The sequence below is a fragment of the Pseudophryne corroboree genome, chromosome 4, assembly GCF_028390025.1.
Source record: "Pseudophryne corroboree isolate aPseCor3 chromosome 4, aPseCor3.hap2, whole genome shotgun sequence".
Lineage (NCBI taxonomy): Eukaryota > Metazoa > Chordata > Amphibia > Anura > Myobatrachidae > Pseudophryne > Pseudophryne corroboree.
This window is the reverse complement of record NC_086447.1, coordinates 880,365,526-880,380,156: the sequence shown is the minus strand read 5'-3', so window position 1 is coordinate 880,380,156 and position 14,631 is coordinate 880,365,526. Positions and strand designations below refer to the sequence as shown.

General features: G+C 46.8%; 1 protein-coding gene across 1 annotated transcript in view; it reads left to right on the top strand.

The window, feature by feature from the left end:
* Window positions 1-14,631, top strand: part of DNAH8 (dynein axonemal heavy chain 8) — a 1,853,457-nt gene that overhangs the window by 400,337 nt on the left and 1,438,489 nt on the right. The window contains exon 13 of the mRNA XM_063918852.1: window positions 3,530-3,727. Within this exon, the coding sequence (XP_063774922.1) occupies window positions 3,530-3,727 (198 nt within the window). The remainder of the gene's footprint in view (window positions 1-3,529; window positions 3,728-14,631) is intronic.

Below are 14,631 nucleotides of genomic sequence, written 5' to 3'. Positions count from 1 at the left end.
CTGGAATAGGTCGGAAGGGGTTCCGACCTATTCAATAGGGGCACATTTTTTCGAGAAACCCGACTTGTTGGAATGCTGTCAGAAAGCAGGTGGATCGGCGGAATATCCGCCGATCCACTTGCTGCTGACGGAAACAGGGCCAAATCTGACAGGTTTTGGCCCCCTTTCCGACAAACTCAATGCGATTTGAAAACAAGTCGGATTGAGGTGAGGAGACGGGGAGCGGTGCGGCGGGCTACGGGGATGATAGTACCTGTAGTGCCTCCCCCGCCACCGCAGACATCACTCCCGCTGCCAGCTCCGGCCGCCGCTGGAAGTTCCCCCGCCGGCCGCCTCACGCTGCTTCCCCCGCCGGCCGCCTCATACTGCTCCCCCGCCGGCCGCCTCACGATGCTTCCCCCGACGCTGCTGTCAGCGCACCTGGCAGCTGCTGACAGCAGCGGCAGGACAGGACACAGGGAACAGCCAAATCTGACAGTCGGATTTGGCCGCTCTTTGAATAGGGGGTGCCGGGTCCATTCCGATAACTGCATGTCGGAATGGACCCGACTCTTATTGAATATACCCCTTAATGTATGAGGACACATCTGTATATATTGTGGCTAAGAGGGTAGTTTACCACGTTCTGATGTCCCAAAGAGGACTCTGGGGCAGATTTATTAAACCTGGTGAAATGATAAAGTGGAAGGTGATAAAGTATCAGCCAATCAGCTCCTAACTTCCATGTTACAGGCTGGGTTTGAAAAATGACAGGAGCTCATTGGCTGGGGCTTTATCACCTTCCACTTTATCACTTCACCAGGCTTAATAAATCTGCCCCTCATTCTCTAAGAAAAGGGGCTGAAAGGATTAAAGGTACATACACACTGAGCGATTTTCCCCCTGCCCAGCGATGTCAGCGGCGGTGAACGGCTTTCTATAAAAGGACGCTATGGAAAGCCGTCCACCCCGCTGTTCATCTATTGGTAATACCAGCAGATGAACGGCGGCCACCAGCAATGAAGCCGGGGCGCGCATCAGCGCTCACCGCTCATCGCCGGGGCATACACCCTGGGCGGTTTTGAGCTAAAAGCAGCTCAAAACACCAAAACTGAGCTGCTTTCACCTCAAATTCGCCCAGTGTGTATGGGCCTTAAGGATCTTGCTGTTACGGTACCTGCAGGAAGGTTTCTACACACAACTCCACTACATGGGTGTGATTGGTGTGGGATGTGTGGAAGGGATAAATGGACTGTGGGATCCAGTGAGCTGGGCTTCCGATGGTGAATATCAGCTGGACGATAGCAAGCTACACTTGACGCACATAGCGAAAGGCTTTAATTTTGTATCTGCACGCTTATAAGTTGTGTTTGACACACTTCCTTGCACTAGATCTAGGTCTGTAAAGTGCCATAAAATGCTCCAGACCTCCTGTAAATTCATTACATTTGTATTTTTTGCAAACTTCAAAGTGCCACCTAGAAACATGCTTTTCACTAAAGTGCATCTGAGATATACAACATCCCATTAAAGTATAGGGTGAGAGCTGCTCTCTGTGGGCCTTATTCAGATGTGGACGCAGATGCTATCACTGCTGCTTCCTTGGAACTGTGTGGTGATGCAGCAGGAGGCATCTATTACAAGCAGACGCCTCCCGCTGCAGTAATGATCCGAGCTGTGTCCTAGTATGCAGCATTGGATCTCTCACTCACTATGGGGACACTCAAGCTGCCCGTTACAGAGGCCAGGAAATCTCTGTCCTATGACGGAGATCCCTGGCCTCTTCCCTCCCCCTGATCGGCGGTGACGTGCCTCTGTTTGAGGAAACATATTCAGACCTGATAACTGTTGTACGAATTCGCACAGCGGCTGATTATTGAGTGACTGCTCATGTGTCAAACAGCGACAGGATGGTGCAACAATTTCAATCGCAAGGTGATTGTCAGGAACAGGACGTTTGTGGGTAGTAACTGGCTGTTTTCAGGGAGTATCAGGAAAAATGCAGGCGTTCCCAAGCGTTTTCATGGAAGGTGTGTGACATCAGCTCCGGCCCTGATCACCTTGTTTGTATTGCACTGTAGGAGTAAGTCCTGGGAAAAATCATTCGATGGTGAGTGAGTTGCGAACGTATTTGCAGCTGTCTGCTGTCTGGTGAAGTTTTCGCATGGCATACACATGCATTCACACACTTGCACGGGGCGGGTTTTCACTCTCCCTGGGCGGCAACTATCTGATCGCAGCTCTCTGCAAATTTGCAGCACAGTGATCAGGCCTGAATTAGGCCCTAAGACGCCAGAGCCTTTACAACTGCATATGAAGACAAAATTGCAGTTTGAGACATGCCCGAAACGGTCGCAACATGTGTTTATTTAACTCCCCACATTGCCTTCCTCAGATGCTTAATTGTCAATCATTCTGAATCAAACTTGGCGCATGCGTAGTGTGATTATAATATATGCGCATTACAAAATAAATTGCTCAAATACGCAGACCGCAGCAGTGTGTCTACCTCCAAATCAGGTCCAGGGTCCTGTTTTGGGAGTGAGAATGGCTGCAAGTCCTTCTGCACTGCAAGGAACCCTCCTGATAGTATGCCCTCTCTGCCCCTTTATTTTGCTTCAACAACTAATAATGCTTTGGTACTGCTTCACAAAACTAGTGCACCGTTGTACATATTCGCAGGGAACATTCGCTCCTAGCTTCTCCCATACCTCGGTGCAAACTCCCCGCCACTTCCCCACAGAGCATGTGTTTTGCTCTGTAAACCCTTGGGCTGTGGTTATAGGGCCTTATTCAGGTTTGTTAGCAAACCAAAAAAGCACACTAATGGGCAAAACCATGTTGCACTGCTGGGGGGCAGATGTAACATGTGCAGAGAGAGTTAGTTTGGGTGGAGTGTTTTCAAAGTGAAATATAAATTGCAGTTTACAAATAAAGCTGTCTATCATTTGTGGGCTACATGCAAAAGCAGCCAGTATTTACCCTGCACAGAAAAATCTAAATGTATTTGCTAATCTTGAATGGAAAAATGATTTGTTCAAAACACAAAGTTACTTGATTATTTTGCTTTACTTACAAATATGAATCAGGCCCATAGAGTAAATGCAATGCAACACACTTATTCAGTAATTAATAATTATTAGACCTGCAATGAATAAATTGTCTGAAAACATTTAGCGTATTTTGAACAGGTTTTTGTAGAAATAAAGCAGCCAGTATTTACCATGCACAGAAACAATATAACCCACCCAAATCTAAATCTCTCTGCACATGATACATCTGCCACACCTGCAATGCAGCATGGTTTAGTGTGCTTTTTGGATTGCTAACAAACCTGAATAACCCCCATAAATCTCTATTGCTGACAGTTGGTCATTGCACCTTTCCTATTCTCCCCAGAATGAATAGGCCACACTATCTGGCGGGAAATGGATTTTGTAGTATGTCAAATTATGTAATCTTTTGGGGAGAGTTTATAATGAGTAACTACATGTACAGTATGTGACTGTCCCATCTAGATGCTACCAGAAATAATTTCTTGTTGTTATAGATTTCAGAAATTCTATCTATGGTCCAGAGCTATTCAGCTTTATGCAAGTCTACAATTGATGGAATTGATGTTTTGGATATAAAGTTTAAAAATATTTCCGAGACTTTTAAAACATGGACTTACGATATTCTCGACCCAAGGAAATCTGAGTTTGACAGAGATTTTTCAGAATTCATGGCAAAAATAAGTGTTCTAGAGGTAAGCAGCTTTTGTTTTGTCCAGACAGGAATATTTGTATCCAGACATACAGATGTAGCCACCTTTATCTTGACCGTTTCTCCGCCTAGACGGACGTTTAGTCACGCTAAGGCAATAGCTTAGCTTGCTGAGTTTAATCACAGGCAGGCGCGTTGAGGCGATTCTAGATACTCAGCATGCATTACACATCTCCACCACTGGGTGGCTAACGCTCCACTAATCCAGTACTTTCGATCGTATAGCGGCGGATTGATCTACAGCTCTGGCAAATGGTCAGTGACGACTGTAATGTTAATAGATGGTGACCAATGGTCAGACGGTAAGAGTTCTCAATATAAATAAATCGTTTATACAGACACAAACAAACATGTTAAAACACTTGTGTATGCAGACGCAAGATTGTGTATGGAGACAAAACTAATTGTGTAAAAGGAAGTATGTACAATGCATAAACACCGTGCTTTTGAAATACATGTACAGTATGAGCTTCCGAGTTCCCGTGACATTCACTTTATTATAATTTTTTTTCTTTGTTATACATTCAATGGAAGGGTGCACACAGGTTTCACATACATCTTGTCTTGTAACCTGATCGGAAACTCCCTAACTGTCTACTGCATGAACTGTGCAGGCTCCCAGGGGGGAAGGGGAAAGTGGAATGGGGGTAGGGCGAGGCAGTGGAAAATACCGTGTTCAAAGAACGGGCCAATGCTGAAGGAGCGTCAGAATCCCCTAGCTAAAATACACAGTGTCGATAGGGATAAGCGAGGTCTGTGCACATAACAATACACCAGACCCCATCGCATCACAAAGTGACAAAATGTCCGAGGCACATGAACCCCCTCCTTGTAGCATTATGTGCATAGACCTCACTTAACCCTATCACCCCTGTGTATTTTAGCTAGGGGATTCCGACGCTCCTTCAGCACTGCCCCAAAGCCTGCAAAACCTCGCTCCATAGCTGAGTGCTGACACAAGGTGGATGTTCCTGTGCCTTGGACATTTTGTCACTTTGTGATGCAATGGGGTCTGGGGTATCGTTAAGTGCATAGACCTCGCTTATCCCTATCGACCCTGTGTATTTTAGCTAGGGGATTCTGACGCTCCTTCAGCATTGCCCCGTGACCTACAAAATCTGTGCTGTTACTTGCTACATAGCCGAGGGTCTCCATGGGGCAAGGAGTCACAGGCAGTAGCCATTTCAATTGAGTCTGCCCTGCTACAGAATTGTATGTGTACCGTATGGTGCATAGAACCTTAACAGTACAACCGCTCCTGCAGCTTTCCCTGGTTTATGTGAATAACTTCCTCCCTGTCTACTGCATGACCTGTGCAGGCTCCCAGGGGGGTAGGGCGATGAGCTAGCGGGAGGCGGTGGAAAATACCATGCTTTTGAAATGCAAGTACTGTGTGAGTCCGAGTACCCAGTATGTTCTTCTAGTGTACTAATTAGCTCGGACAGCTTGTAACGTACAGTGGCAAGTTTAATCTTTCTATGTATAATGGAGAGATAAAAGCGTCTCCCTAAGTTCCTAGATGCCAAATCACCGTCCTTAGTATCTCTGTACAGTATGTTCTACTAGTGTACTAATTAGCACGAACAGCTTTTAACTGGATGCCAAATTACCGTACTTAGTATCTCTACCGTATGTTCTATTAGGGTACTAATTAGCACGAACAGCTAGTAACGTACAGCGGCAAGTTTAATCTTTCTATGTATAATGGAGAAAGATAAAAGCACCTCAGTAAGTTCCTGGATGCCAAATCACTGTACTTAGTATCTCTGTACAGTATGTTCTATTAGGGTACTAATTAGCTGTTCGTGCTAATTAGTACCCTAATAAAAAATACTATACAGAGATACTAAGGACGGTGATTTGACATCCAGGAACTTAGAGAGGAGCTTTTATCTCTCTATATTATACATAGAAAGATTAAACTTGCCACTGTACGTTACAAGCTGTTCGTGCTAATTAGTACACTAGTAGAACATAGAGTACAGAGATACTAAGGACGGTAATTTGGCACCCAGGAATTTAGGGAGGAGCTTTTATCTCTCTCCATTATACTTAGAAAGATTACAATGGAGAGAGATTAAAGCTCATCCCTAAATTCGTGAATGCCAAATCACTGTACTTAGTATCTCTGTACAGTATGTTCTACTAGTGTACTAATTAGCACGAACAGCTTGTAACGTACAGTGGCAAGTGTAATTTTTCTAAGTATAATGGAGAGAGATAAAAACTCCTCCCTGTGTTCCTGGATGTCAAATTACCATGCTTAGCATTTCTGTACAGTATTTCCTATCTAGCCAGAAACCCTGCATCCTGTGCAAGCTAGGCGGACAACTGGAGGGGACCCGATACACGGTTGCTTCCCGTTTCCCTTTCCAGTGTCACATAAACTAGTGGTTGGTCTTCCCCGAAAGCCAAGAGTCTCCTCTTTTGTTTGGTACCAGTCCTGAGTCTCTGGGACACCCAGAACCATAGATATCAGTATGCAAAGTGGACCCATTTTCCCATAGACTATAATGGGCCCGTTAATTCAGACACACCATGGGTTCCGACGCTTGCCATGAGCCTTGTGGGGGTCACAGAAACTTGGGGTTGGTACCCTCCGGTAGCTAATTGTCTCCCCTTCCAAACCAACCTAGCGATGAAGGCTCCCACCTCCCATGCTGAGATACCCAGGTTTGAGTCCCAAAGTGCCAATCTTTTTTTTTTATATATGTTCCCGTGACATTCACTTTATTATTATTTTTCTTTGTTATACATTCAATGAAAGGGTGCACACAGGTTTCACATAAATCAAAGTAAATCTGCAGCAGCGATTCATTCCGCTATATACAAATACACAGCGGTAATGAGTATAAATTAGTGTATTCCGACGCAACTAACTGAGCAACACAGTACTGTAGATCGTCGGCATTTGTGTATTATACCTGACCTGAACTCCCTCCCTGTCCACTGCATGACCTGTGCAGGCTCCCAGGGGGGGAAGGGCGATGGGGGTAGGGAGAGGCGGTGGAAAACACTGTGCTTTTGAAATACAAGTATTAGCGTCCGAGCCCCCAAGGCATAAACCAACACCAATGGGAAAGAAGTGCCAACCTTTTTTTTTTTTGCGTTCCCGTGACATTCACTTTATTTTTATTTTTTCTTTGTTATACATTCAATGGAAGGGTGCACACAGGTTTCACATAAATCAGAGTGGGTGGGGGATTTTCCAACATACAGTAGTATACTGTTGCACGTGTCTTGTAACCTGATCGGAACTCCCTCTCTGTCTACTGTATGTACTTTGCAGGCTCCCAAGGGGGAAGGGGAAAGTGGAATGGGGGTAGGGCGAGGCAGTGGAAAATACAGTGTTCAAAGAAAAGGCATAATCAAAACCATGGGGAACTTTGCGGTGTATCGTTATGTGCATAGACCTCGCTTATCCCTATCACCCCTGTGTATTTCTCTGACGTCCTAGTGGATGCTGGGAACTCCGTAAGGACCATGGGGAATAGCGGCTCCGCAGGAGACTGGGCACAAAAGTAAAGCTTTAGGACTACCTGGTGTGCACTGGCTCCTCCCCCTATGACCCTCCTCCAAGCCTCAGTTAGTTAGATTTTTGTGCCCGGCCGAGAAGGGTGCACACTAGGGGCTCTCCTGAGCTTCTTAGTGAAAGTTTAGTTTTAGTTTTTTTATTTTCAGTGAGACCTGCTGGCAACAGGCTCACTGCATCGAGGGACTAAGGGGAGAAGAAGCGAACCTGCCTGCTTGCAGCCAGCTTGGGCTTCTTGGCTACTGGACACCATTAGCTCCAGAGGGACCGAACACAGGCCCAGCCTCGGAGTCCGGTCCCAGAGCCGCGCCGCCGGCCCCCTTACAGAGCCAGAAGCAAGAAGAGGTCCGGAAAATCGGCGGCAGAAGACATCAGTCTTCACCAAGGTAGCGCACAGCACTGCAGCTGTACGCCATTGCTCCTCATACACACCTCACACTGCAGTCACTGAGGGTGCAGGGCGCTGGGGGGGGGGCGCCCTGAGCAGCAATAAAAACACCTTGGCTGGCAAACATACATCACATATAACCCCCAGGGCTATATGGATGTTTTTTAACCCCTGCCAGAATCCATAAAAATGCGGGAGAAAAGTCAGCGAAAAAGGGGCGGAGCCTATCTCCTCAGCACACTGGCGCCATTTTCTCTCACAGCTCCGTTGGAGGGAAGCTCCCTGGCTCTCCCCTGCAGTTACTACACTACAGAAAGGGGTTAAAAAAGAGAGGGGGGCACTAATTAGGCGCAGTATTAATAAAACAGCAGCTATAAGGGGAAAAATACTTCTATAAGGTTATCCCTGTATATATATATAGCGCTCTGGTGTGTGCTGGCATACTCTCCCTCTGTCTCCCCAAAGGGCTAGTGGGGTCCTGTCCTCTATCAGAGCATTCCCTGTGTGTGTGCTGTGTGTCGGTACGATTGTGTCGACATGTATGAGGAGGAAAATGGTGTGGAGACGGAGCAATTGCCTGTAATGGAGATGTCACCCCCTAGGGAGTCGACACCTGAGTGGCTGAGCTTATGGAAGGAATTACGTGACAGTGTCAGCTCTTTACAAAAGATTGATGGCATGAGACAGCCGGCTACTCAGCCAGTGCCTGTCCTGGTGTCTCAAAAGCCATCAGGGGCTCTAAAACGCCCGTTACCTCAGATGGCAGATACAGACGCCGACACGGATACTGACTCCAGTGTCGACGATTAAGAGACGAATGTGACTTCCAGTAGGGCCACACGTTACATGATTGAGGCTATGGAAAATGTTTTACATATTTCTGATAATACCAGTACCACTAAAAAGGGTATTATGTTGGGTGAGAAAAAACTGCCTGTAGTTTTTCCTGCATCTGAGGAATTAAATGAAGTGTGTGATGATGCGTGGGTTTCCCCCGATAAAAACTGTTAATTCCTAAAAAGTTATTAGCATCATACCCCTTCCCGCCAGAGGATAGGGCACGTTGGGAAACACCCCCTAGGGTGGATAAAGCGATCACACGCTTGTCTAAACAGGTGGCACTACCGTCCCCGGATACGGCCGCCCTTAAGGAACCTGCTGACAGAAAGCAGGAAAATATCCTAAAAATGTATATACACTCACACGGGTGTGATACTGCGACCAGCAATCGCCTCAGCCTGGATGTGCAGTGCTGGGGTGGCTTGGTCGGATTCCCTGACTGACAATATTGATACCCTAGATAGGGACAGTATATTACTGACTATAGAGCATTTAAAAGATGCATTTCTATATATGCGTGATGCACAGAGGGATATTTGCCGACTGGCATCAAGAGTAAGTGCGCTGTCCATTTCTGCCAGAAGAGGGTTATGGACAAGACAGTGGTCAGGTGATGCTGATTCCAAAAGGCATATGGAAGTATCGCCTTATAAAAGGGAGGAGTTATTTGGGGTAGGTCTAACAAACCTGGTGGCCACGGCAACGGCTGGGAAATCCACATTTTTACCCCAGGTAGCCTCTCAACATAAGAAGACGCCGTATTATCAGGCGCAGTCCTTTAGGCCCCATAAGGGCAAGCGGGCAAAAGACTCCTCATTTCTGCCCCGTGGCAGAGGGAGAGGAAAAAGGCTGCAGCAGAAGCCATTCACAAGCTGTATTCCCAGCAGGTGATAATCAAGGTACCCCTCCTACAACAGGGAAAGGGGTATTATTCCACGCTGTTTGTGGTACCGAAGCCGGACGGCTCGGTGAGACTTATTTTAAATCTGAAATCCTTGAACACTTACATACAAAGGTTCAAATTCAAGATGGAGTCACTCAGAGCGGTGATTGCGAACCTGGAAGAAGGGGATTATATGGTATCTCTGGACATCAAGGATGCTTATCTCCATGTCCCAATTTACCCTTCTCACCAAGGGTACCTCAGGTTTGTGGTACAGAACTGTCACTATCAGTTTCAGACGCTGCCGTTTGGTTTGTCCACGGCACCCCGGGTCTTTACCAAAGTAATGGCCGAAATGATGATACTCCTTCGAAGGAAGGGAGTTTTAGTTATCCCTTACTTGGACGATCTCCTGATAAGGGCAAGATCCAGGGAACAGTTGGTAGTCGGGGTAGCACTATCTCAAGTAGTGTTGCGGCAGCACGGTTGGATTCTCAATATTCCAAAATCGCAGCTGATCCCGACGACACGTCTTCTATTCCTAGGGATGATCCTGGACACAGTCCAGAAAAAGGTGTTTCTCCCGGAGGAGAAAGCCAGGGAGTTATCCGAACTAGTCAGAAACCTCCTAAAACCAGGCCAAGTGTCAGTGCATCAGTGCACAAGGGTCCTGGGAAAAATGGTGGCTTCCTACGAAGAAATTCCATTCGGCAGATTCCACGCAAGAACTTTCCAGTGGGACCTGCTGGACAAATGGTCCGGATCGCATCTTCAGATGCATCAGCGGATAACCCTGTCACCAAAGACAAGGGTGTCTCTCCTGTGGTGGTTGCAGAGTGCTCATCTTCTAGAGGGCCGCAGATTCGGCATTCAGGACTGGGTCCTGGTGACCACGGATGCCAGCCTGCGAGGCTGGGGAGCAGTCACACAGGAAAGAAATTTCCAGGGCTTGTGGTCAAGCCTGGAGACATCACTTCACATAAATATTTTGGAGCTAAGGGCCATTTACAATGCCCTAAGCCAAGCAAGACCTCTGCTTCAAGGTCAGCCGGTGCTGATCCAGTCGGACAACATCACGGCAGTCGCCCACGTAAACAGACAGGGCGGCACAAGAAGCAGGAGGGCAATGGCAGAAGCTGCAAGGATTTTTCGCTGGGCGGAAAATCATGTGATAGCATTGTCAGCAGTGTTCATTCCGGGAGTGGACAACTGGGAAGCAGACTTCCTCAGCAGGCACGACCTCCACCCGGGAGAGTGGGGACTTCACCCAGAAGTCTTCCACATGATTGTAAACCGTTGGGAAAAACCAAAGGTGGACATGATGGCGTCCCGCCTAAACAAAAAATTGGACAGGTATTGCGCCAGGTCAAGGGACCCTCAGGCAATAGCTGTGGACGCTCTGGTAACACCGTGGGTGTACCAGTCAGTGTATGTGTTCCCTTCTCTTCCTCTCATACCAAAAGTACTGAGAATTATAAGACGGAGGGGAGTAAGAACTATACTCGTGGCTCCGGATTGGCCAAGAAGGATTTGGTACCCGGAACTTCAAGAGATGCTCACGGAGGACCCGTGGCCTCTACCTCTAAGAAGGGACCTGCTCCAGCAAGGACCCTGTCTATTCCAAGACTTACCGCGGCTGCGTTTGACGGCAGGGCGGTTGAACGCCGGATCCTAAAGGAAAAAGGCATTCCGGATGAAGTCATCCCTACCCTGATCAAGCCAGGAAGGATGTAACCGCAAAGCATTATCACCGCATTTGGCGAAAATATGTTGCGTGGTGTGAGGCCAGTAAGGCCCCGATGGAGGAATTTCAACTAGGTCGATTCCTGCATTTCCTGTAAACAGGAGTGTCTATGGGCCTAAAATTGGGGTCCATTAAGGTTCAAATTTCGGCCCTGTCAATTTTCTTCCAGAAAGAACTAGTTTCAGTTACTGAAGTTCAGACGTTTGTAAAAGGGGTACTGCATATACAGCCTCCTTTTGTGCCTCCAGTGGCACCTTGGGATCTCAATGTAGTTTTGGGGTTCCTAAAGTCACATTGGTTTGAACCACTTGAATCTGTGGAGTTAAAATATCTCACATGGAAAGTGGTCATGTTGTTGGCCCTGGCCTCGGCCAGGCGCGTGTCAGAATTGGCGGGCTTTATCCTGTAAAAGCCCTTATCTGATCTTCCATTCAGACAGGGCGGAATTGAGGACTCGTCCTCATTTTCTCCCTAAGGTGGTTTCAGTGTTTCATCTGAACCAACCTATTGTGGTACCTGCGGCTACTAGTGACTTGGAGGACTCCAAGTTGTTGGACGTAGTCAGGGCCTTGAAAATATATGTTTCCAGGACGGCTGGAGTCAGAAAATCTGACTCGCTGTTTATCCTGTATGCACCCAACAAGCTGGGTGCTCCTGCTTCTAAGCAGACTATTGCTCGATGGATTTGTAATACAATTCAGCTTGCACATTCTGTGGCAGGCCTGCCACAGCCAAAATCTGAAAAAGCCCATTCCACAAGGAAGGTGGGCTCATCTTGGGCGGCTGCCCGAGGGGTCTCGGCTTTACAACTTTGCCGAGCAGCTACTTGCTCAGGGGAAAACACGTTTGCTAAATTCTACAAATTTGATACCCTGGCTGAGGAGGACCTGGAGTTCTCTCATTCGGTGCTACAGAGTCATCCGCACTCTCCCGCCCGTTTGGGAGCTTTGGTATAATCCCCATGGTCCTTACGGAGTTCCCAGCATCCACTAGGACGTCAGAGAAAATAAGAATTTACTTACCGATAATTCTATTTCTCGTAGTCCGTAGTGGATGCTGGGCGCCCATCCCAAGTGCGGATTGTCTGCAATACTTGTACATAGTTATTGTTAACTAAATCGGGTTATTGTTGTGAGCCATCTATCCAGAGGCTCCTCTGTTATCATGCTGTTAACTGGGTTCAGATCACAAGTTGTACGGTGTGATTGGTGTGGCTGGTATGAGTCTTACCCGGGATTCAAAAATCCTTCCTTATTGTGTACGCTCGTCCGGGCACAGTATCCTAACTGAGGCTTGGAGGAGGGTCATAGGGGGAGGAGCCAGTGCACACCAGGTAGTCCTAAAGCTTTACTTTTGTGCCCAGTCTCCTGCGGAGCCGCTATTCCCCATGGTCCTTACGGAGTTCCCAGCATCCACTACGGACTACGAGAAATAGAATTATCGGTAAGTAAATTCTTATTTTTAGCTAGGGGATTCTGACGCTCCTTCAGCATTACCCCGTAGCCTGCAAAAACTTTGCCATTGCTCGCTCCATAGCTGAGTGCTGCCACAAGGCAGGGGTTCACGTGCCTCGGACATTTTGTCACTTTGCGATGCGATGGGGTCCGGTGTATTGTTATGTGCATAGACCTCGCTTATCCCTATCGCCCCTTTGTATTTTAGCTAGGGGATTCTGACGCTCCTTCAGCATTGCCCCGTAGCCTGCAAAATCTGTGCTGTTACTTGCTTCGTAGCCTAGTGCCTCCATGGAGCTAGGAGTCACAGTCGGTAGTCAGATCAATTGAGTCTGCCCTGCTACAGAATTGTATGTGTACCGTGTGGTGCATAGAACCTTGACAGTAGAAACTCTCCTGCAGCTTTGCCCTGCTTTATGTAAAACTTGTGTTTTGTCAGTTTGCTATGCGATCGAGCCCAGTGTAATGTAATGTGCATAGACCTCGCTTATCTTTATCGCCCCTGTGAATTTTGGCTAGGGGATTGTGACGCTCCTTCAGCATTGCCCCGTAGCCTGCAAAATTTATGCCATCTCTCACTCCATATCCGAGCGCTGCCTGCCATGTGGTGGGGGTTCAGGGGCGGCGGACGTTTTGCCAGTGTGCTATGCGATTGAGTCCCGCGTACCGTAATGTGCATAGACCTCGCTTATTCCTATCGCCCCTGTGTATTTTAGCTAGGGGATTGTGATGCTCCTTCAGCATTGCCCCATAGCCTGCAAAATCTGGACTGTTACTTGCTCCGTAGCCTAGGGCCTCCGTGGGGCAAGGAGTCATAGGTGGTAGCCGTTTCTATTGAGTCTGCCCTGCTACAGAATTGTATGTGTACTGTATGGTGTATAGAACCTTAACAGTAGAACCGCTCCTGCAGCTTTGCCCTGGTTTATGTGAATAAAAATAATAATAAAGTGTCTGGAAAAAACTAACATGCATTCGTACTTTAGGAATCGAACTCTGGACTCTGAGTATAGGAAGCGGAACACTTACCACTTCGCCGCAGACAGATTAATAAATCCATTGGTTTGATTATGCTGTAATGGCTACGGGATTAGGACGCTAACATACTGTACAAAATTCCTAATCTCAAGAGGCAATAGTGAACTTCTAACACGTCCATTTGCGACAGTGTACACTACTGGTTTTATGTTGTTTTGTCTGCGGGACTTGGACGCTCACATATTCATAAAGTACTGTAGATGGATCATATACTGCATGCTGTACTACTTGCGTCTGTACCATATATACTGTATAAAATAAGGCAGCGTAATGACTATTTACTGTATTAAATAATGCAGCGTAATGAGTAATGACTGTATGCAGCGTAATGAGATGCCTTAGTAAAGTAGTCCTTAATATATATTTCAGTTTTGTATTTTACGGGAGACCACACGCATGTGCAGTGGTGATTGTAAAAAGCGACATCTGGTGGATGATCGCAGGTATTACACGTAAAGGTAACGCCAAACGCTCTGTCTGCCTCCATGCGATTAGGTACGCCTTTCTGTGACTAGGTGCGCCTCCCTACGCCCCGGTACGCTGCGTATGCTCAATCGGGACACACGCCTCAGCCAGTCAAGATAAAGGTGGCTACATCTGTAGCATTTTGTCTGACTGGAGACCTGAAGATGCCAGTAAATTAAAACTTGTACATTGAACAAACTGTAAATGTAACAGAAAAACTGTAAAGTCAGTAGAAAAAAAACTAATGGATTCATTGGCAAAAGTGTGTTACACAATATATTTAACTATTCCCATATGTATCTAATTGTATTTGTAGGGGTTTAGTATGAAATGTTTATTTTCACCATGTTGACATTAATTATGGCAACATCATAATTTATGATCAGAGTGGCACCTATCCCTAATTGCATACTAACCCTAATTATGCAAAACCCTAAATTTAGCCCTAATTTCATGTGTCGACAATCTCTCCTTTCTAATATAGCTTAATCAGTTAGAGGATTGGATTCTTTTTATTATATCCCATGTCAATAAACGTAATGCTCC